Source organism: Chiroxiphia lanceolata, chromosome 5 (assembly GCF_009829145.1).
Source record: "Chiroxiphia lanceolata isolate bChiLan1 chromosome 5, bChiLan1.pri, whole genome shotgun sequence".
In the NCBI taxonomy this organism is placed as follows: domain Eukaryota; kingdom Metazoa; phylum Chordata; class Aves; order Passeriformes; family Pipridae; genus Chiroxiphia; species Chiroxiphia lanceolata.
The window spans coordinates 24,776,473-24,801,642 of record NC_045641.1 but is presented as its reverse complement, the minus strand read 5'-3'; the positions used below and the strand labels follow the sequence as shown (position 1 = coordinate 24,801,642).

The following is a 25,170-nucleotide window of genomic DNA, read 5'->3' as shown; positions in this document are numbered from 1 at the left end:
GTCATGAGAAGTAAGTGGAGAGTACACAAGTCCATCTTTCTTACAGAGCACTGTCCAAGCCTGCAGCCACAACTAGGGGAAAGAAAGGACCAAGGGAAAAGAACAGTGCATGCCCTGGGTTTGAACTAGCTTGTTGGTCTGGTACCTTAAAGCCAGTTATTTATAGCTACCAAGTCCAACACATAAATTATAGCAATAATTTGAGTGCTACCATTATTCCAGGAAAAACCCTGCAAACTTCTTGCTGATAAAAGCACCCTGAAGAGTTTGAACTTTTTGTTGTTATGCAGCCATACATCATAATGTATGGTCAGTGAAATCCATCGTAACAGAGAACTTTTCAATAAAGTTCCTTGGTTTATTAACATAATAAGCTATTATTGAGGGCCTTTTCTGCTGGTGGTTGGATATTTTCACATTAACATACTTCAAAAAATACCAAAATGCAGCTGTCCAGATTTCTTTACTAATTATACACTGATTGATACCATATCATGATTTTCGTTCTCACAGAGGATGGCAGGAGTTCTTTCTGAACTTCTATTGAAATTGTTTTTTTTAAAAAAACCCTCTTAACCAAAGGTTTAGGGTCTCAGTGAGCCATGTCCAGGTACATACAGCTTAAGGTCTTAATGCTATCAATAGTTTTTGATTTCTGCAACTCAAAATATTGTACATTTCTATATATTTATTTTAGATATAATTTTATATAATTTTTCCACTTTGTATAGTATTTGCAAGATCATGCCTCACTAATACCCTTGTCTTTACTCACCAGTTATTTTGAAGTACTTTTAAAACAAAGTGCTGAGACCTAAGTCTTTTTACATGCTTATTTACATATATGTAATATTCCCTCAGCCTGTCACGTATTGGCCTCCTAAGCCACCAGCGTGCCTGTAGCAAATGTGGATAGTGCCTTCCCAAATCTTCGTTCGCGAAGCCTAGCCACGATGATGAATATTCCCTCAGCCACCAGTAGATGTTACAGATCATATTGAAATCATCACTGTACACCGATGGGGACTGTCAGATTCAGGCTATCAACAGATCTTTAGAGTAACCTATATAAAAAGCAGCTCTATAGCTTTGTATAATTGCAAAGAAATTAATGAAAAACAGAGTTAGTTTGTAATATGGTCTCCAGCAAGGAAAGGCTTTATTGAAAGGTGTCTTATAAGCACATTTAATGTTGAACTGCAGCTCCATATTGCTGCTGTAGAAAAGTCTATCAATTGCAAGGTTTTCAGATAAAAGTGCAAAGGCGTTCTTTTTGAATTATATTTATGTAAATTTATAAATATGAATGTCTTTTCCATTTCTCTGTTCAGAGCAGTGTACAAAGATGCTGATTTGTATCTCCTGGATTCTCCTTTTGGACATCTGGACATTTTTACAGAAAAAGAGATATTTGAAAGGTATTGTATGTTTTGATAGATTGTATTTAAGAATGTCGCCAACCAGCACAAAGTAAAATCAAGAACAGGAATTTAATAACAGTACACAAATACTGAAGTGATCAAAATTATACCTTTTGAGGATATTTATTTTTCGGGATTCTTGTGGCTGAGTATGTTGTGTTAGCAGCAGGATAGTACACTGTGCTGGGAACAAGCTTGGTTCAGGTGTGAGCACTACTGCTCCCTCTTCCATCTCAACGTATTGAACCTGCTATAGTCTCTTACTCCCAGTGTGCATGGTTTTGTATCTGGGGTGTGTGTGTGTGTACCAGAAAGGCTTTCATTTATAAACACTTACTTGCTTTGTGAGTATAAATTTTTACAAAAAGCTATATTTTGTCCTGTTTTTCTAATCACTGGAAGTTGGGTCACGTGAAAGTTCCCACTGACCAGGAGATTGGTAGCAGGTTGTCCCAAGACAGAGATCTCTGGCTTGTCAAGTTGATCAAAAGAGTAAGGACAAACAGTGCCATCCATGAGCTTTTTACTCACCATAAGTTTGAAGCTTTGAAATCAAGCTAATACTTTTAAATTTGGCAGCAAAAGATCTGAGTAACCCTAAGATGAAAAGAAATACTTCATATTCAGGTTGAAATGTGCTTTTTTGGATTGACCTGAAATTGATTAAATTGTATCCCTTTTTCTGATTCCTGCGATAAAGTACTCACCCTTTACACATCTTAGCTCTACCATTTCCTTTGTAGTTTGAGGGAGCACCCAAGAGAAGTGGGAGAGAAGCAGGTAAGAGCAAATAGATTGAAAGGGATAGAAGCAACATTAAATCATGAGGAAAACCCCCCTAAATGTTAACACTTCCGTCTTTTACAGCTGTGTGTGCAAGTTGATGGCAAATAAAACTAGGATCTTGGTTACTTCAAAACTGGAGCATTTAAAGATTGCTGACAAAATATTAATTTTACATGAAGGGAGCTGCTATTTCTATGGAACATTTTCTGAACTTCAGGGTCAACGGCCAGACTTCAGCTCAGAGCTGATGGGATTTGATTCTTTTGATCAATTCAGTGCAGAGAGAAGAAATTCAATTCTAACTGAGACTCTCCGACGATTTTCCATTGAAGGAGAAGGCATGGGATCACGAAATGAAATAAAGAGACAATCTTTTAAACAAAAATCAGATTTTAATGACAAAAGGAAGAATTCCATAATTATTAACCCCGTTAATGCAAGTAGGAAGTTCTCAGTAGTGCAGAGGAATGGCATGCAGGTCAATGGGATAGACGATGGCCACAATGACCCACCAGAAAGGAGGCTCTCACTGGTACCTGACTTGGAACAGGGAGATGTAGGTCTGCTTCGGAGTAGCATGCTGAGCACTGACCATATACTGCAAGGTCGGAGGAGACAATCTGTGTTAAACCTGATGACGGGCACCTCCGTGAACTATGGACCAAACTTTTCCAAAAAGGGAAGTACAACATTTCGGAAAATGTCTATGGTGCCTCAGACAAACCTGTCTTCTGAGATAGATATCTACACCAGGCGTGTGTCTCGAGACAGCATCTTGGACATAACTGATGAAATCAATGAAGAGGATTTGAAGGTGTGTGTTGATTTACGTTCAGCTTGGTTTTGATATGGTGATAGTTTAGTGCAATATATTTCTGATACATTTTTCTACTCTACTATTTCATTCCTAGTGCAGACATTCTCTGTGGAATATGTTTTTGTAGTACCTGTGAAAATTTTTATCCTCAAATACTATCTTGAAATCATTGAAATCCTCAAAAATTTATTTTACCTGATTTCTTATAATTTTTGAATGTTATCTGTAGAGAATTTCAATACCGAGTTTTCATCTCCTGCACTTTACCTTTAAGATCACTTGTGCTAAAATGAAATTGGAAACCATAACTTGGAAAAACATCATTGTAAAACATTTGACGTAAATATTGTAAAATTGACCTTTGAAACCTTAAGGCTCATGGAAAAAATAAAATGTTTGAAGTACTAGCGCGGTTTTTAGAACTGGAATTTAATTTGGCAGATTTGTCAGACTGCTTAGCTCTTGCATCCCGATATAGATACTGAACAGAGGAGTTAGCTTGATTTTACTCTGGTTTTGTGGATGTACTGGAAATTATATAATTAAGGATGAGTTTTATACCAACAACTGGACCAAAATTCTTTTTTTCCTAATAACTGTCAGTCTGTCATGATGAACTATTTTCATTTTGAAAACTAACAGTTTATTTTCTCAGGACAGGAAAATTTTCTGAAGGAGTTTCCTAGGTGGATAAAAATCTCTAAGAAATATTTAAACTCATAATTTGCTGAAGCACTGCCTATTCTTTCTTGTGATCTCAGCAAAAAAAAAAACCCTCAGTGTGTTTACAAATTTACAATACTAATCTCCATTGAAAGAAAATAGGTACTGATTAATAGCTTTTAATTCTGGTAGTGCTGGACAAATCTTGGTTCTTTCTTTCAGTGTTGTCTGAAAATTTGAAATAATCTCTAAATTGTACTTTTATATCAAAGATGACTCACCCAGTGAGTACCTTGCTCTCTAGCCATTATTGGCTGATTTAAATGCTGCAGTTCAATTATTTGGAGAGAGTTAGCAGAAAGAATGGCAGCATTCATATGTCAGAAATTCTTATATATAGATACTATTATCATTCTGAGTATGGTCTAACTTATTTTTTGATAGGAATGCTTCATAGATGATCCTGAAAGCATGGGTACTGTTACTACATGGAATACCTATTTCAGATACCTTACCATCCACAAAAACTTGATTTTTGTTCTCATTTTGTGTGTGATCGTCTTCTTAGTTGAGGTAAGAAAATCTTTGCTTGTTGTCATGTTGCTACAAATTATTTTTGTTCAGACTGTGTTCTTTGTGAGAAATGGATAAAGCATAAAGGCATCAGCTCATGTAGGTATTGCTTATTGACAGCTGCTGTTAAATTATATTGCGATAACTTTTCTACTGCTTAGATGAGCGTTTATTTACCAATAGTGGTTAGTGCACAGCAGCAGAAGACTCAACTTCTCAAAATATCCTGGTTATTTTCTACTACGTGTTACCATAAATAAGAACTGTCACCCTATGCAGGTCTCTCCTTCACAGGTAAATAATCTTTCATTTTCCATTAAAATACATATTTGCAGAGCCTCAGGGAATTAACAACAATAATTACTGTAATTTTTTGATGAACACGTACATAAATTCTGGAAAATTGCTTTGAAAAATGAGTTACTAGTTTTACTCCTAGTGAAAGAAAAGTGGTGAGTAAGGCAGAGTGCTGAATGGCTGTGATGGCATTTAAAGATGGGTGGGGTATTCCTGCAGCGTGCTAAGAACACTTTTTCCAAGTACAGTGTAAAGCACTATTGAAAAAAGCACTGAAGAATGTCTGACTGTTCATGGAAGTCTGACTGTTTTTCATATAACAGAAATTGCCCATTTTTTTATCTTGTCTCTCAATTTAGGAAAGGCTTATAGCATATAGAATCTTATAGTATCCTCCTTTACAGTTAATATCCTAAATCAAGTGTTTTTCTGAGGGAAGGAGCATGTTTCAGACTGGGAGATCAGTATGACTGTATTCATATGTCAACTTATAAAATACAGTATCAATTTCTCTTGGTATTTTTCAACATGATACTTCCTAGATTTGCAAGGTATGTGTATGGGCGAGTAGCTCACTTCAGCAGTACCTACTAGGAGTAGTAGGTACTACTCCTAGATGTAGTACCCATAGACTAGGGTTGCTGAACTGGAAGAAAAGTAGTTACAAGTGGAAACATAGCGAAGGGCTTTGTGAAACTATTCTTCACAGTATTATCTACCTTCATCATCACAGCTGAAAAAACTCCTCTGTTTTGAGGAGTCAAGATGAGAACAGAATTCTGTTGGGAGATGTAAACTTATTATTGTGAAAGAAGATTAATTCTTTTAAATACTTAATGCAAGACATCATGGTCAATCTTGAGTTATTTACTGTAAGACCTGCAAAAGTTAATGGCTCCCTATGAGAAGACTTTAGTTATGTGCTGAGGTATTATCACAATACACTTCTGTACCAGTGACATAAAAATTTATGGGGAGGAAATGTAGAAACTGTTTCAACCCTTAGAAAAAAAGATCATAGGCAGAAATAGAGCAGATTGAAAAGGTGGTAGATGAGATGAAGGTCTCCAGTATTTCAGTGGACAGACAAGAGAATGTGTTATAGACTCAGCTTCTTTTGAGCACTGGAGCACCTCACAGTAAAAAGGGTTTAATTCTACCTTTTAAAAATATTACAATAGATTATGTGGAGAATTATGTAAAACTAAGCAGCCAAGCAATATCAGCCAAATAGATACACCAAATGTAGCTATCAGCTAGCAATAACAACAGTGCAGCGATAACTATGTTCAAAGTTTGACATTCATATTTAGATAGCTACCTTTGAAGGTACTGAGAGACTTACTCTTTTACTGTCATTAAAATTTTAATCTTTAAAAGTTAAAATATGTTAAAGCATACAGTTGTCATTGGGAATGCATTAGCAAGCCTTTATAAAAGTATGGTAAAATACAATAAAAGAATATTTAGACACTTGAGAGCCTGATTGTGATACAAGTCTAAATGTAGCTTTCCTGGTGGGATGCACTAAATTATTTCTGTGGAAAGAAGCAGATATGACAAGGTATTTGCTTCAGGGAGGTTTGACTTCCATCCATTTAGTATTCGTCCTCTAAAAACAGGTATAAAGTCAATGAAAGAAGATAAGTAAGAAAAAGTACATAAAGTGATAAGACAAAATTTAACTCTGTTTTCTTTGGTCACAGGTAGCTGCTTCTCTTGTTGGGCTATGGTTTCTTAAAAAGTAAGTAGTGGTGATGATTTATCAAGAAATTTGGGATCTCCTTTGTATTGATTTTTCTGTAAATAATTAATAAATTCTGCCAGAATTCTCTGTGGATAAGCACTAGTTTATATTCAACAAAATGGTTCATAGCTGGATGATTAAGTATCTCATGTCGGTGGTACCTTTAACTGGTACTTCTTCAAGTGCTAACAGTCGAATGGTTTGTGCCTTGTAATTGAGTACACAACAGTGTATACAAGACTTTATCTGGGTCGGCTCACTCTGGGATACATCTTCAACATGCTGTAGTTCACTGCTGTCTTTCAGAGGTACCAGGTGAGATTTTGCTTAGGAATATTTTGAGGGAGCAGTTTCTGTAAGACCCCATTTTTACAATTTCCTCTGCTAACCTATGAAAGGTTCCTAGAAGTCACAGGATCAGGCAACTGAAGGTTAAAACATACTGAGCAGTGGTATGGCTTTTCCTGGGTTAATGCTTTTGATCCTTGTTTTGGTCCTGCAGTGATAAGTCTGTCTTTGAGTATAGAAGCATATGGTGATTTAGGTCTGATCTGGAGGAAGAGGGATTTATGTTGATTTCCATTTACAATAGGTCACTAAAGCCTTTGATTTTTTTTTAGTACATCTAAAGCATTTTACTTATTTTTCCTGCTTAAAAGAATTGGATGTGTTTTCCTTGATTAGGCTAGGTTTGTCAGTGATTAAACAGACAGTAGATTTATTAGCCATTCGTAATTTATATTTTATACATGCATGACAATATTTAAAAAATGACTGGAAATGTATTTATATAACCATTGACATAGTTTTAAAACAAATGAACTGCTGCAGTACTATTTGGTTTTGTTTAACAGAGAAAAGATAAAACCGCACAATTTACAGTAATGTATTTATTTTTAATTTCCATCACACAGGACAGCTTTGAAGGCAAATTCAACACAGTTAGAAAACAATACCTCTGACAGACCTCCTGTGATTGTCACTGACACTAGCAGCTACTACATCATTTACATCTATGTGGGAGTGGCAGATACCCTGCTTGCCATGGGAATCTTCAGAGGCTTACCCCTTGTGCATACGCTTATAACAGTGTCTAAAACTCTTCATCAAAAGATGGTGCATGCAGTTCTTCATACACCTATGTCAACATTCAACTCTTGGAAAGCAGGTAACTGAGATGGCAACTCATCTATGCGCTTCATGTCAATTAAACGGTTTTCATTTTGTTAAAGGATACTGTTTCCTTACATTTAAAATCAAGTGGAATGTTAAAAGTCTGTTACATAAAGTAATTTGTGAATCTTTTAATGAAACTTGATTGCACTTAAATGTGACATATTTCGGTTGTCAATTCTGATTCTGAAATATCACCTTGCAAGTTGGAGAAAATGAATTGTTCACTGCTCTAGGCAATAAAACTAGAATAACTTCTAATGAATAGACCTTGTCTAAAACCGCAGTAGAAAAGATATAGTCAGCTATGTTGTGAGTGACAAGGAGTCAGGTGTGGATGATAAATAGTGCTTTATTTCATGAGCAGTCCTACTAAAATGGCATAAAATACCAGCTAGTGTGAATAATGATATGCGTATTCAGATTTGGTTCTGGAGCTGAAACGAAGCTCATTATATAACTAGTGCAACAAGTTCCATCACCCACTGTACATGAAGTTACTATCTCATATGCTTCTTACTGCTGTATACTGGATTACAAGAGACACTGGTAAATGACAATACAACATAGTTTCTCCTTCATTTTCCATTATCTGATGATTAATACAGTAATTCTACTCAGAAACAAACTGGTTACAAACTCATACAAATGCTGATGTGCAAATTGCATATCAGCAGGGCCTGCTGCATAAGGGCTACAGACCTTATGCTTTGTGCCTCAGTTTCTGCCCTTTATAATTGTTCCTTTGTTCTTATTACATTTTCCTAGCTTTTTTCCAAGAGCTGAAGCAGAAGTTGTGTAGCCAAATTTCTCCAAGGGAAAAGAAGCTGTAGCTCCACTAAACTGGAATGGAATTGTTTGTACTTGAAAATCCTTAATATTTTGTATTCAGAAAAAATATACCTTTTGTTAAAGTAATAAATTTTGCATTTTGGGGGTATTAAAAAATTTGACTTCTTTTTATTTCTTAATCCATAGGTGGTATGCTTAACAGATTCTCAAAAGATACGGCAGTACTGGATGACTTACTTCCACTTACAGTATTTGACTTCATTCAGGTTTGTAGAATAAAAGTTCTAGCTTTTTCTGTCTTATAGCAATGTAAGCTTTCAGTTGTACACCGTGCAAAAGAAGTCATATCAAAATTTTTTCAGTCTATATATCTATTTATATAGCCACTTATCCTCTAAGTCAACTTTATTGCTTCTTTTTTGACTACTTGCCTATATGTGTACCTCCACTGTTTGTGCAAATCACTCTTGATACTCAGGCTCAGAAACATCTTTGTCCTACAGGGTGCATATCCCTGCTGCTGCCCACATTCAACTGCAAGACATAAAGGGCATTCCTTCATTTCTTTCAGTTATCTTGGCTTGAGATTACTATTTTTTTCATGCTATTTTTTGATTGCAGTCAATCATTTTCATGACTTTACCTCCTTAAGCTCTTCCGTTCCCATTTTACTAGCATCACCCTTAATTAATTTCTCTTTTATTGAATATATTGTTGGCTTTCTGTTCTTTTATCTTCTATGGAAATGCCAGCTTTTCCTTAGATGGAACTGGTTCCCAGAAAATTTTTAGAATAAAAGCAAATCTTTCCTGGCCCCCCTGTTCCTCTCCACCTTTTTTTAGGTGATATACAGGCCCAACCTAATCAACCCAAACACTCTGCTGTACAGATTGCCTGTCTCCATCTTGAGTTTGCTCTGCTTTTCAGTCCCTACCAACACGATGATCTGATAAAGACAGTATTCCTTGCCTTATATCTTTGTTAGTAATTGATAGCTTTGGCTCATGACTTCAGAGAGGCCAGTGCAGCTTGACGGGCTTGACACCTCTACTTCATGCCCTGCTGACATCATGAAGACTTGCTGAATGAGTAAACATGGACACTGAGACTCTGAATAATTAGTATAATCTTCGCTGTGATCAGGAGTCGCTACTGTCTTTTCTGGTGTAGCCATTTTGCTTCTGATATTTTGCATCTACCATGGGGATGTTATTCCAGAATTATGTTAGTTAGTCTGCCTCTGCATTTCAAACTTTCTACAAGAAACTGATTAGTTTTTCATGTTTTCAAGAATAAGAAAATCTCAAGATTTGGCTTTTCTGTTCTGATGCCTTTCAGAGGCTTACCTGTGCTCTAATGTCCTATAGGTTCACCTCTATCTCCTCAGTCTCTACAGCAGAGGCTCCTGGACATGCATGATAAGCTACCCTGTCTTTCCAGGTTCTTATGTTGAAGATCATTGAATGTACCCACTGTCTTGAATCATTTTACCAGTCATAACTTCATAAATAATTCCTTCTGATTCTTCATAGATTAAGACTTGTTTGGCAGCTTCAGACTTCCCTGGATATTGCTAATGAAAAAAGTCAGATTTCTCTGAAAGATACAGTAAAGTTATACATAGGACTTTTTCTTTCTGTGCTGATTGTTGAAGAGTCACAGAATGTGGAAGAGACTTCTGGATCTAGGACCTGGAACCTCTACAACCCCTCTGCTTAAAGCAGGTTCAGCTAAAGCAGGTTGCTCAAGGCCAAGTTGAACTTGGGATATCTCCAAGAGTGGAGACTCCATGAGTCCCCTGAGTAACCTGTTCCAGTGTTTGACCATCCCCAAAATGAAAGAGCTTTTTCTTATTTTTCAATGGAATTTTGTGCATTTCAGCTTGTGTTCATTGTCTCTTATCTTCCCAGTGCCACTGAAAAGAATTTGGCTCAAGCATATTTGCTCCACAAGAAATACCTAGTGGTATTTATATAGACAGAATATAATTTTTAAATATATGGAAGTTATAAAAATTTGCATATACAGAAACATTTATAATTTATATAAATATAATAAATACCACCAGACAGTCATACAAAGTGATGAGACCCCCCTAAGCCTTCTCTTATAAGGGTAAACCCAGCTCTATCAACCTATCCTTGTAGCAATGTGAATTGCTCCAGTCCCTTTATGATCTTCAAGACTTTTTAATGGATTCACTTCAATATGTCTGTATCTCTCTTGTACTGGAGAGCCCACTCGAGACACAGTCTCACTGGTGCTGTGAAGAGGGGAAAAATCACCTTCCTTGATCTGATGGTGATACTGCTGCTGTTTGCCTCCTTCTCTGCAGAGTGATGTTGCTGCTCCATGGTTCACCAGAACCTCCAAGACCTTCTCTGCAAAGCTTCTTTCCAATTAGTCAGTCTGTACAGGTGCATGTGGTTATTTCTTCCCAGGTGCAGAGATCTGCAGAAAAGGTTGGCTTCTATAAGTACTGGGATGCCTAAATTTGTGCCTGGTGGAGATGGAGACAGTCTCTGCTAACTTTCAGTTTATATTTGCTAAGTTCATCCTTCTGACTTCCTGAGAATTTGACAAAAAATTGTAGAGCTGGTTTTTACTCCCTCTTCTATGAGAACAAGCTGTTAGATGACTGTGGCTAACTGCTTGTTTAGGGACACTGCCTCCTTCTCTATTGCAACTGTGGATATCATGCCATAGTTCTTCTTAGTACTTTTAGGGGCATTAGACATACCAAAGGGTCTTCCTTTTTAGGAAGCAGGGCTTTTCATCCATGATTAATGAGGCTTCAGGATGAAAGAGGCGAGTGTTACTTTCCAGTCCCTGGGATAAAAGTTGCCCATAAAAGAAGTGGCATCAACGTTTCCATCAGTGACAAGAGCTAGCATCTGTGATTCGTTTTCTGACAGCCATCTGACCAGCTAATGACTGCAGTAACATTACCACTACTCTTAACATTCATATTGGTCTTCTACCAGTGTTTGCAGTGCAGTCACCATTTCTTGGAAATCCTTCATGTGAGATGCTACTAGCACATAGTGTTGTCCCTAAGGTTTAATATAGTCACACTCAAAAGGTCATAGTGAATTCATTGAACGTTTATGCCTATGGTTATGCCTAGTTTTCCCTAAATAATAAACTTGGGTTTGTTAATCAAATTGACCACTGCAGTCATTGCCACCCTGAACCCTTGTTGAGTTGCTGTCTCTACCACCAGCTGCATTTTCCAAACTGGGAAATGTTGGAAGATGTCTCCCCTTCTGGCCTTTGTCCCAGGGCTGAAAGCTCAGCATCTGGGGTCACTGCAGCACAGCACTGTGGCTCTTAACTGGGCTGCATGAGACCTCTGATGCCATTCCTCAATCATATGCCAATATAGTTGGTTTGTGTTTTAGATTTTTGCTTTTGCCTTTTTAGAGAAGGTATCATCTTCTGTCTGACTTTACACTTATTTTGTGTTTGAAGTTTATGAAGGAACACAAATGTTCATATTCAGCTTTTTATTGAAATAACTGTGGGACCAGCAGCGAGAACAATATGGCATCACGGTGACCTTTGCAAAATTTGAGTAAATGACATAAATGGGAATTATAAGAGTCACTGAGTGACTGTAATCTCAAGTAACGTGAGAGCTGTATAGTTTGGCTCAATATCAGTTGAACAGCTCATTTGCTTCTTAACAGTTAGAGATACAAATGTTACTAAATTCTGCAATTCGAAGTAATGAGTAAACATAAATCCATTCTTGCATTGCTGCAGACCAGTGCTATACAGCCTGCCCAAGCATAACCCACGTGTCACCACTCTTTAAAGAGAAATGAGAAAAACAGTAAAAGAAATCATAGAGTCATAAAATCATTTGGGTTGGAAGGAACCTTAAAAATTTCTAGTTCCAATTCCTCTACCATGGGCAGGGACACCTTCCTCTACACTAAGTTGCTTAAAGCCCCATCCAACCTGGCCTTGAACATTTCCAGGGATGGGGCATTCACAGCTTCTCTGGGAAGTGTTCCGGTGTCTCACCACCCTCACAGGGAAGAATTTCTTCCTAATATCTAATCTAAATCTACACTCTTTCAGTTTAAAGCCATTCTGCCCTTAGCTTGTTGCAGTAATTTTCTTTTATAGACTTTGATGTTGCTGTTGCACTACTCAGATTTCTGATGAAAAAAAACGTGTAGGAAACTTAGAATGTGCTTACCTGTTCATGAAAGACCTCTAACTTGGAGCACTGGTAATTTAAATCCTTCCTTGAATTTATGTAAACATAGTAGCAAAAACACCAACTGTGGGTTTCTTCCTAATGTCAAATTACTTTTGCTTTCCATCTGTTTCTTTGCTGACTGGTCATTTGCAGTGATGTTTCAATGCGATGTTCATAATTTTGTCCAAATTGTCATTTTGCAGTCGATTTATGCTGGTAAATATGCAGCTTAAAGTAGTTGTTTAGTGTTGAAAGTAACACCCTGATACAAAGCAGTACTTTGCGATTCTGTGTACAGTGACATACTTGATGTTCATTAGATTTAGATATGAGACAAAAACAGTCTAGGTGCTTAAGGTGCTTCTAGAGTAAAGATTGAGATCTGATTTAGCTAACTGTCTGGACCTACTGATGATAAGTAGGATGATGGTAGTCTCTGGTGGGTTAAATAGATTAACTCTGGAATGATTTTGTTTCTTTTGAGTAATTTGTCACCTTAAACCACCTTTTTGTTCTTCTGAAACTGCTAATTTGTCATACCACAAGTTCTCATACAACTTATTTCCTGTCTTCTGATCAGGATGAACAGTAGTGCTAGTTTCATATGTGGGTTACAGTCCCTTAAGCAAGCAGTGAGGTACAACTTGCCACTTTTTCTGATCCTCAGCAAAATTGCTTTGCCCAGAACCTTCAAGAGACTGGCATTCAGCTTCTGACAGTCTTGGACAGAGTCCAGACAAGACAGAGGCAGCACCAGTAGGTTTGGTGGGTGGCTGCAGATATTGCAAGTATCCTTCTTACAATTTTAACTGGAGAGTGAGTGCCTAGTTGCCATTGTTTTTGTGTGGCTTCATAATTTAGAAGCCTGCAATACTGATTGTACTACGGAAAACACTTCTTTCATCTATTAGAAAAGATGGCAACTTATTCCAACAGGTTATAGATCTGGTCCAAGTTACTTGTGATCTTTTCATGGAGGTTTGTTCTCAGCTGCAAAGACTACTTAGGTTAGCAATTTATGTTTGTTGAAACAATACATGGTTGCCATGGGAAGGAGATTCATCATCAATCTCTAGTCTATAAAATGATAAGTTTACTATATCAATAGTATTTTTCTTTCGTTCTGCAGTTAATACTGATTGTGATTGGCGCTATAACAGTAGTCTCAATATTACAACCCTACATCTTCCTGGCATCAGTGCCTGTGATAGCAGCCTTTATTCTGTTAAGGGCATACTTCCTCCACACTTCTCAGCAGCTGAAACAACTGGAATCTGAAGGTAGGAGTGGCAAAATTGATAGACTTCTAAATCCACAACAAATCAGTTGAGAAGTGATTCCCCCTTTCTCCTCTTTTTTGCCTTTTCTCCTGCAAGACATTGTCTCTGGGAGCAGAACACGTATCTCCTTAAAGGCATGGCTGTTACTGATCCAGCCAATCGTGAGTGCTCTGCTGCCAAAGAGCAATAAAGAAGGTCTTTTTAAAGATGGGCTTTTAAAAACGCACTGCAGCTGAAAACAAATGAAGGCCTGACATACAGTTTTCTTGAGAGTAAATGTAACTTGCAAAATTGCCATCAGACTTGGTATGTGCCCTTTGAGGTTTTTTTTCTTTGTAAGAAAAATTACAATTGATATATCTTGATTGCAAAGAAAACTTACTTCTGAATAAGTTATTTGACTAAATTTTCTTCCTCACCCCCCATTAAGAGAGCAAAATGTTCCAAATAAAATTGAAAACCTCATTCTGAAGTGTGACTTTGTAGAAGCAGGCACTGCTGCCTGGCTCTACAACAAACTGCAGATCCTCAGCAAATCAGTCCTGAATCTTAAACAGCGATGATCTTCTTCCATTTTACTTAAGTGTAATTCTGAAATTCCTCAAATCTAAGTTTAAATTTCTTTGATGTTCACAGGGAACCAATATTGGCTCACCACTTTTCATGTAATGCAAGATCTGCTTAAAATTACCATGTCAGTACAGTTGAATCCAGAGCATTAAAGTACTCTGCCTGTGCTAAAAAACCTTCACATGAGGGAGTTATCAAAATACAGGAATTAATTGTGGCTGGGGAGGAGTAGCCTTTCTCTTGTGGCATCTTACAGAAGGCCAGGAGCTTCCCCAAGTAGTGTGCTAACTATGAAGAAGTAATGTGATCCCTTCCTGTCAATACACTGAATGCAGTTTCAACCCATTCTTGAAAAGACTGTTGTTTTTTATCCTGTGCTAGGATTACTTCAGTCGTGTACTCCAACAACATGTGTAAATCACACACTGACAGTAGTTATGCTGCTGTGAGTTAGAGCATAGAGGGGTGTGTTTGCATTATATCAAAGGTATTTACTTATCTATGTTTATGTTGTTCTAATTCAAACACTTTACAGCTCGGAGTCCAATTTTCACGCATCTTGTAACAAGCTTAAAAGGGCTGTGGACGCTGAGAGCTTTTGGACGGCAGCCGTATTTCGAGACCTTATTTCACAAAGCCCTGAACCTACACACAGCAAACTGGTTCCTCTACCTATCAACACTGCGCTGGTTCCAGATGAGGATAGAAATGATTTTTGTTGTCTTTTTTGTTGCAGTGGCATTTATCTCTATCATAACTACAGGTATGGTAACTTTACCGGAGTACTGAAATGGAAGCCTTCTTCTTCTCTTTAACAGCTCAGCTTTGGAAACTTCTAAGAGAAATAAACTGTTACCAAATCTAGCATTCGTAAGAGTCACTGATTTAAGTAGGTTGTAATAGTAAACACAATTTAATTAAAATAGAAATGACACCATTGTTATCTGTAGTCTGATACTGTAGAGAACTCATTAAAGGGGTTAATCTGAAAATAACTGAAGAGATAGAGCTTTCCTTTTCTTGACTGTAATTGCTGTAAAAGTAATCTCATGTTTTAAACCATGTTACTGTACTGAGCAGCTTGGATGTTGATTATCATCTGTATAGCTCAAAGGTTTTTAGTAAATATAAGTTCCTCCCACTTGCAAATGGCTAAGACATGCAAAGTTTTGATGGTCTTTTAAAGCCATAACAATAGCAGAAATGGCCATCCAGTTCTTTAATTCCCAACCCACTGGCCCATTTTTCTATGTGAAGTTTTGCAAATTCCATTCAAAATCCCCTCAAAAATGACTCACAACTCCTAGTAAGCACAGTACATGAATGAGAATCACACTGTATGTTGCTATCTGAATTGTATTTGAGCTGGGGCCCCTGACTGGCCAGGTGTAGCCAGCCTCCCTCAAGTAGAGAATAAGAGACTGATGTCCCCCAAATGTTGGAATAATTCTGTTCTATGGATAAACTCGCCTATAGATTACTTCAAATACAGTTTTTATTTCACTACGCTTGTATTCTATTTGGGCATTGTTCTACTTCTCCAAATTTTACACGGAACTTTGTGTGCAGGATCTGGATGAAATTTCAATACTATGGTCACTGATGAACAAGAATTTGATGATTTGTGGAGGGGTTTTTAAATCTAATATTCAAATTTCATTCAGTCGTACTTCAGTGTTGAAAAGGAGTTATGTAAAAGTGTGCATTTTATCAAATATTGTATAGTTTATGAAATGCTATCCTCTATTTCTTGTATAAGGAGCTTATTTCTCCTTATAAAAAAACCCAAGCACACAATCACTTCTGTACAAAAATAGGCATGTACAGTACTTCTGTTACAAAAGAGACTATTAGTTTCCCTAAAATTCACAGGGAAACATCCCCTACTGCCTTCTCATTTCTCACTTTGTGCCCTTACTAGTTTGGGGTTTTTAGGAAAACCGTTTCTTGTGTTATTGTTTTTCTGGATATTTTACTTAGAAGCACTATTAAAAAATGTTAAAATTTGTCATCTTGCCACCATTGTAACTTTTACTGTTACAGGCAATAGGCCCTTGGAGCAACAGTAAATTGATTTTCTGAATCTGTCAGCTTTCATGAGGAATATTTTGGTTTTATTGCTTAATTTTGTAATTACTCTGATAACAAGATGCGTATAAGAAAAACAGGAGGTTTGCTGAAGAAAACCATAGAAGAAGTGGAGAAATCATAGAAAGGCATATGGTTTAAATTCTCAATTCCTTTTAGCACATAGTGAGGTTAAAAATCAATGGTAAGGTAGTGTAAATGCTTGTATTGTATTGTATTGTATGAACTCATAAAGGAAAATCCCTGGGAAATCCCATATTTGTTACAGTTAAAGCTAAAGAATTTATATCTACATCTTTGTGAAACAGTAAGATGTCCTCTATTTGATGAAGAAATGAAAATGCAAACCAGTTCAACTGTTTTGAATTTTTAAGTTGTTAGCTGTGTTTGATGTTTTAGTTAAATAAGAGTCATTTCACAGATTCATGAGTGTTGGAAAAAGAAGGTCAAATCAAGATTGCAGAGACCTGATTCTGTTTACAGCTTAAGTACCAAGATTTAATTTTTTCCTCTGTCAAAGCAAGATGAGGGTTTCTAGTGAGTTCGGTGCCAAAGTCAGGTGTTTAACTGGTGATTAACAGTCCTTTGTATGATTAATAAATCCATATTTTCTCCATGAAACAAAAGAAGAGAGAGTATGGATGTGCATTTTAAGATGTATGTGCTAATTTTCTCATTTCTATTGATTTTTTATTTGCATAGAAATTGAATGTGTTTTTTCTCTCCACAGGTGATGGACCAGGTAGAGTTGGGATTATTCTTACTTTAGCTATGAACATTATGGGAACCTTACAGTGGGCAGTAAACTCAAGCATCGATGTCGATAGTTTGGTAAGCATAAAATGCACTGTGCTGTGCTTTCTTTTGAGGAATTGCCTTTTTTTTTTGATTATGGTTGTGCAGTGAATTATCTTCAGAGCTGGATATCAGGCAGATGTGTCAGAAAAGTTCCCCTCATACCTTTGGAAGCAACCTACTGGCTTTGGTACTGCTCAAACTGAGTTCTTCCGTGATCAAAAGTTTTCCTGGCCTACAATAAGCATCTTGCATTTGACTTCCTTTGGAGTCTTTTTCTGGTTTTAGGTAAAATACTCTCTGACATAAGGCTTTGTATGTATTAACCCCTTTAATTTTAAAAGGTAGGATTAGCTTTAAAACAGAATATTTCACAAGGCTAACTCATCCTCACCTATTTGTTGAGATATGAGAAGCAGACAGTAAATTCTTAAAAGAATATGAGTCCTTACAGTTTTTATCATACACTGGCTTAAATATATGAAAATTTTAGCTGTTACGTTAAAATGTAATAGTTACTTATCTCATTACACTTCAGTCATTCTAGGATTTATTTTAGGCAGAAGTCATGTAACAAAATACAGTAGCCTTAATAAACCAATAAAAAACTTTCTGAGGAAAAAAAACCTCCCACATCCAGTCATACCTTCTCTGAACCCTACCTTAGCTTCTTCAGCCAACCATTTCAGTACTGGAAAACAGGTAAACAAAAAAATATTGCAGATCTTAGAGACCATTAAATCCTCATTAGTTTAAATGAGTTGTCATATTAAAAATATGTAATTGGGGCAGATGGTGACAGTGAAGCAATTTGCAGTCCAACATATTTTTTTTTTAATAAGTAATCCTGAAGGAAATCCTTAAGAGCCCCCAAACTGGGAATTAACCACTTACAACATCTAATCTCTTGTTTACACATGTGACTGCTGATAGTCCAGAAAGCTGATGGCCATTCAGGGACACCTTTTTTTCTGTCCACCAAATGTTTTATGCTGGCTCTTTCTTTGCTTGTCAAGAGCCTGTCTTGAAGGGCAAGCACTTTGTGAAAGGGCTTTGTTGCTGTAACTACCAGATGTGCTGAACAGCAATTACGTGACTGATAATGAAATAAAATGTGCTGTTAATAAATCACAGAATCACAGAATTGTTAGAGTTAGAAGGGACTTCTGGAGATCATCTAGTCCAACCCCCCTGCCAAGGCAGGGTCACCTAGAGCAGGTTACACAGGAACACATCCAGGTGGGTTTTGAATGTCTCTGGAGAGGGAGATTACACAACCTCCCTGGGCAGCCTGTTCCAGTGCTCTACCACCCTCAACATAAAGAAGTTCTTCCTCATGTTGAGAGGGAACTTCTTGTGTTTTAGTTTTTGCTCCTTGTCCTGTCACTGGGCACCACTGAAAAGAGTCTGGCATCATCCTCTTGGCACCTACCATTCAGATATTTATATGCATTAATGAGATCCCCTCTAAGTCTTCTCCAGACTAAAGAAGCCCAGTTCCCGCAGTCTCTCCTCACAGGAGAGATGCTCCAGACTCTTAATCACCTTTGTGGCCTCTGCTGCACCCTGTCCTGTAGCTCCTTGTCTTTTTTGTACTGAGGAGTGCAGAACTGGACACAGCACTCCAGACATGGCCTCACTAGGGCCGAGTAGAGGGGCAGGATCACCTCCCTCGACCTGCTGGCCACACTGCTCCCAATGGCACCGCAGGATACCATTGGCCCTTCTGGCCACAAGGGCACTGCCGGCTCATAGTCATATTGTCAGCCACCAAGACTTCTAGGTCCTTCTCTGCAGAGTTACTCTCTAGTAGGTCAGCCCCCGAAAAATACAACAGTGACAACAATGTTCACTCAGCTCTCATTTGTGAACTCCATCTTAGCCCTGTAAGGCATAATGTGATCACTCTAAGTGTAACAATCTGTATACAAATAATGTGCACATATTACATGGCTTAATACAAACTGAAAATGTTTCACAAGAGCAACAGGAAGTCTTACTGTAGAATTCAAAGGGTGTTTTGATAAAGAAGAACTTCCCCTTTTTAAAAATAGAGTGATATTAAAATGTAGTCTATTAGTAGCAATAAGGAAGTAACTCCCTTTCCCCTGAAAAGAAAATCTCAAGTTGTTCCAGATATTTCTGAGTACTTTGCTCTATATTAAGCAAACTACTGCACTGGAGCACTGGTTGTATTGTATTAATGAGAGCCTTCTAAGGTACATCAGTTTATAGGTGAATCCCCTGGACATCTTTTAGCAGTGAGTAACTACTCACCCCCATTACATGAATTTTCATGTATACCAGATGACAAACTAATAGATATTGCTGGCAGTGTGATTTTCCTTACATTCAAAAGCTGCTGCTGTGCACAAGCAGATAAGAATAGCTTAACCGTGTCAAGACAATAAAACTGCTTTACTGGGTGATGCAGATGTATTATTTTCTACTCTGTAGTTCTCTGCATTTAGCACTTCCCTCTTTAAAGTATTTTACAATTACTTGGTTAAAGATGTACTGCAAAGGTTTGCCTGACTTATTAGTCTATTTGGTCATACTCTGTTTTTCTCTCAAAGAGTACTTTGAAGCTCCCCACAAGACCACATCGACTAGAACTGACACATCTCCACCTGTCTCCAATTATAGATATGCATGCACCACTCAGTGACATCACTATTGCTCTTCCTTGAGCAGCTGTGACATCTGTGCTTAAAAGACTGCAGACAAGCATGCCTGAGTGAATAGCACATTTGTAGGTAGCAGTCTTTACTTGTCAGATAAGTGGGAGTTTTCTGCAGTGATTGCTGCATAGTTGAAAGCCGTGCCCAAAGGAGTAGCTGCTGAACTTAGTACATAATATTAAGCTCCTACTGAGTTGTTTTACAAGATATTCAGGGTACAGGACATCAGTGAAATAAATGCAAGCAGAAGGACAGAAAGACAGGAGAGTAGGGAAGCAGGATCATATGAAAAAAGGAAAAAAATGTACTGGAAGAATTATTGGCCAAACAGAGGGGTAGGTGGCAAATTTGACTTTATTCCATCTTGAGTTTTCCATGACACTGTCACACATGTTGAAGAATTCTGAGTTTCTAGGTTGGTTTTTATTTTTACATACATAGATATTGTCTTTGAAACAGTTTCTATTGAACAGATTTGGCTTTGACTGAAAAATCCCTATTGTCTCTTAATACCCCAAAATGGTTTAATGGTTTTGACATTTCATTCTCTACAGCCCTGATGCTTTATCTGCTCAGCTTTTTTCTTTTTTTTTTTTTTTTTAAATCCCCAAATGTATGTGATTGCTCTGACAGCTATACATTTTTTCATTTAAAGCTACCAGTTAGGCTAAATTTGTTTCACTTTGATAATTTCTGCTAATATCCCTTTAGTTGGTTTTCAGTCTTTTTTGTATACCTCTAGACAGTCATGTAGTATTTTATTTTTTTTCCTTCATAAGGAAATAGAAAGTAAGTTTTCAGTAAATGTTGCTTTCACAGATAAGCATTAGCTAGTCCCAGTGGACTATTTTAGTGTTTTATAACCTCCTCCTTCACTGATATATATACTGCAGTAGCAGTACTTTAACTGTAAAGAGCAGTTCCTTTTATCAAGGAAAGAGAAAATGCCATGCTTTTTTACTGTTGCCAAGATTACTTATATAAGGAGATATAAAAAGAATCCCCCGAAGAGATATTAAAACCAAACTTGTTAAACCTCATGGTGCCCCACCCTGTACATCAGGGATGCTGAAGAATTAAAGTAATACATGGTGGAGAAGAGGATCAAATAAAAAAAGTACAACTGTGAAAAATAATGATGCTTTTACAGCTGATTTTCATGCTTTTATTTTCCCATACTATTTCTCCTTTAATCTGTTCAGTCAATTTTTTTTCTTAATCTAGGACATTATCTTAATATACCTTTTACTACTTTTGGCAGAAAACCTGAGAACACTGTTAATTTCCAAAGTTTAAGTAGACTTAATACTTGACTGCAAAATCTGCATGAGAATGACAGTTCTCAGACTGAGGTGTTGGTCATCTGGAAGAGAACAGAATCAAGAAAAATTTGTTAGAATATTTTCTTTTCTACCTGCCTGCACAGCAGTGTGAAAAAGAGGAAAAAAAAAATCAGTACAAGTTTGACATGAACTAAATATTTCATTTTTCAAGGTTCGAAGAGAAGTATATGTCCTATAAGTGCACCCAAAATGTAACAGCAGAAGATGTCTAAACTCAGTAAAACCATATGGGCTGCCTACAGAGTCAGTTTTTGCAGTGACTTAATGCACAGGGTTTTTTTACAACATGAACCATTGGACCAGCCTCTCATAGGATCTCTCAGTTATACACTGCACTTTCCAGGCAGCATATTTGTGAGGAGGTGATGTCTTGCAGCATGTGTGGTCTGGAGAGGGTGACTGCTCTCTTTTTAGCAGAAGAAGAGAACATAGAGCCTGAATAAATTAATTGCATTAGATTACTTGTAGAAGAATTACTTCTTTCACCTTCTGGAAATATACATTACATGATTATATTATGAATTCTCTTTCAATGTTAAGAAGAGTTTAAGTGATATTAATGAGAAAATAAAGAATTTTCAGTATTATTAAAATCTCAGTAAAATACAATTAGGCAAGGCTAAAAATAGTGTACTATGTTTTAGACATTTTTAGATGGAAGTAGTAAATATACTCCTTTATTCAAAAGCATTAGTTAAAAAATGTGAATGTAACAGGCACATTGTTGATGGGAATAATGGATAAGAAACTTGCTGTCACTTACACTATACCTGTCATTGTGAATGACAGATTTTTGCCTGTGAAAGGAAGAACAGATATTTTTGTAAAATGTTACTGACATTTATGCTGCATTCTGCCCAGATCTTACTCGTACTTCAAATTATAGAACAAGGAAAGCATCCTTCTGAATTGATTTAAAAATATTAAACAATCTAAACTATCTGCATATGTGACTAATAAATCTTGCAGGGTAGCTGGGACATAGGGATGAAATTTTCTGTTGTATGGGAAGACTTTTTGTCCAGATGGCTTCATAGCTGATATTAGCTAGTGTGTAGTGATAATGATGGAAAATAATGGGAAATCTCTTCCTGTACAAACATTCACAGCTCTTGATGAAGCTAAGAAAGACCTTCATTTCTGAAGTGGCTATATGTCTATGAAGATAAGATTTCTGAAAACAAATGTACCATCAAATTAAAATAAATGCATGGTGCTCATTGTGGGATTTACTACAGAAAGTCAGATAAGGAGAAAATTGTCAGTCTGATCCAAGGTCTTCCTGTTTGTATCACCAAAATGAGATTACTTATGTGCATCAACATGGTGATAATGATGCCTTTCCATCTTGTACAATGGTTGAGATGGAAATAATAATCCATAGGCTTGGGTGTTAGCATGCTTTTTAAAACAGTTGTGTTTCAAGATGCTGAGATATAAGCTGTGATCCCAGTATTTCCTTGCATTGTGTATAAATTTGCTCCTACCTAACAGTATTTCAGTCTGGATCTAAGAGCAGAAAGGAATGGTAATACATCAAGTAGAGACACTTTGCAGAACAAAGATGTACAAGGAATCTTCCACAATACCACTAGAGATATTTTACTCTGAATACTGATTAGAGAACTAATGTTGTTTATGGGGACAAGTTTTTGTAAAACAAGAAATCTAGTTAATTAAGTTAGTTGGACTAAGGCACTTAGGAACCTGAATGTAAGGGAAAGTCACATTGTCTTCAAGTAAAGAGCTGAAATTTATTTCCTGAACAGGAGAAAAATAGGACATTTTGGAGACTCTAGGACTACCAGCATGAATTACATTCTCTGAAATTGTATTAGAAATTAAAGCCTCTACAGGATGGATTTTAATGTTAACCTAAACAAGCTGTGTATGGGAGGTCAAGAAGCAGATAGCAAAGAGAGACTTGACAAAATTGGAGTTAGGCCTGCAAATGGCTCAAAATCTGAATAAATGCTTGGTCTCAATTTTTTAGTAAATGGGCAGTGTCTAAACTGTGGAGTTGATAGTGGAGCAGAAGGTAGAAATGAGACTTATGATATCTGAGGTGGGAATTATATGCAAAACCAGCTAGAATCCCCGTCTCCTTAAAATTCCTGTACAGTTTGTGGAGAGACACATGCATCACCTGCGAGTTGGTCCATCTAAAATTGGAGTCTTCAACTAGGTGTGTTTGGGTTCTGTTGTTGGACATTTCAGTTAAACATGTGAAACCAGACTGGAACAACGCTGCCCAGACCAGGTAGGACCAGACATCCCATCCTAGGCTTCAGGAAGAACTGAGTGAGAGCCTAGAAATCTGGTAATGGCCACTTCAAATAAATCCAACAAGGTGGCAGTGGTGGTGGCACGTGATAGAATAACATCTCTCACTTTTTGGTTAGGAAGGAGAAATGAGAAGTTATTGATGCTACCATTGATGCTGCCATCAGTTTGTTAGTATGATGGAAACATTCTTTAGAAACAATATTTATGATTTAATTAAAATGTGATGCTTATAGAGTGGAGTCACTTATGTTTGGTGACATAAGGGTTGCATCACACTAACCTGATAACTGTGTTTGATGATTTATTTTCTAGACAAAAGTAATGTAGTCGACCTCATTTGCCTTCAGGAAAGCATTGGCCGTGGCTCCATTTCAGGAATTGCCTAAGTGAAGGAACTGTAAACTCGTTAATGAGTTGGACAGAAAGGAAATGGCATTAAGCTGTATGCATTAAGCTGTAGGGAGGCTACTCAACAAAGATTAGATTTGTGACTGAGCTAGTTTTAATCTTTCTTAATGCTCTCAACAAAGAAAAAAATGTGTTGAAGAAATCCACCAAAGGCACAAAGCTGAAAGGCAATGTTGACATGAAGGATTCTGGGAGTTGAAAGGTATTAGGTGACCTCAAATAGCAAATGTAAAATAGATATCAGTAACCAAAGTGCAATGGCTTGAATTTAGGGACTGCTAAGAATAACCTCAGTTGTAAGTAAGGATCTCCTCGGTTAGAAATGTCTGAGATGGAGGAAAGCTTGGCTGACCACCCTTAAATCAAAGGGTGACTATAAGATGTGACTGTGAAGAAAAGAGTGTATGTTCCTAGGATGTGTTAATAGAAATATTCCTAAGATAGATAAGGAAGTAACAATGCATTTGTACAATGTCCTTGTTAAACATCGTCCAAAATGCTGTGTACATTCTGGTCAGACAGGAAAGCTTGATTTGAACTAGGGTGTTTGGAGAAGGAGAACATATGTTAAAAAAGAGGCTTAAACTTGGATTTTCTTTAGTCCTGGGGAACAAAGGGTGGCTGGATCTAAGGTATCCCTCCATAAATGAATGGAGAAAGCAGCTAGGAAAAACTATTCTTTATAATTTAAAATTAATACAGTTTTAACAACAAAGTGGTCTGTGAAGTAAAAAATACGTTTTTTGACTGCCTGAGCAGTGAAGTTGTAGTGAAGGACATGAATTAACTATTTACTAATTGATCCTTGACCCATTTAATAAAAATAAGATCAAGAGGACCCTTTATAGTCCCATGTTCCTTTGAAAATTCATCAAGACTGCTACTAGCAACTTCTTGAAGTTTATGAACTACAAGACTTGATTATTTCACCAAATATATATAACTACTGATAAAAAGTTAATTATCATGGAACATCCTCCTAAGTTTTTTTAAACTATAGATAATTTCTCATAAATACTCAGCTGTTACTGTCTGATGATTTTTCTTCTTGATGCTACTGCTTTGCATCTTTAAAATTCCACACAGTCTGCTGATCTTTGGATATCAGTCATTGTTCAAGGAACTTCAGGTTTTGGGCAACCCCATACAGCAGGAAGGAGAGGAGTTTAAGATGCCAGGGTTGCTTTTATGATTATACTTTCTTTACTCAGGTTATCAGGTTAATACAGGGATCATCACA

General features: G+C 37.0%; 1 protein-coding gene across 1 annotated transcript in view; it reads left to right on the top strand.

Annotated features, from left to right (window-relative positions):
* The window catches only part of CFTR (CF transmembrane conductance regulator), a gene marked incomplete at its 5' end in the record, with an annotated part of 73,242 nt that overhangs the window by 30,641 nt on the left and 17,431 nt on the right, over nt 1–25,170 (top strand). Inside the window, 9 exons of the mRNA XM_032688680.1 lie at nt 1,332–1,418; nt 2,289–3,021; nt 4,132–4,260; nt 6,264–6,301; nt 7,219–7,472; nt 8,456–8,535; nt 13,609–13,759; nt 14,865–15,092; nt 17,148–17,248. Coding sequence (XP_032544571.1) covers nt 1,332–1,418; nt 2,289–3,021; nt 4,132–4,260; nt 6,264–6,301; nt 7,219–7,472; nt 8,456–8,535; nt 13,609–13,759; nt 14,865–15,092; nt 17,148–17,248 — 1,801 coding nt within the window. The remainder of the gene's footprint in view (nt 1–1,331; nt 1,419–2,288; nt 3,022–4,131; nt 4,261–6,263; nt 6,302–7,218; nt 7,473–8,455; nt 8,536–13,608; nt 13,760–14,864; nt 15,093–17,147; nt 17,249–25,170) is intronic.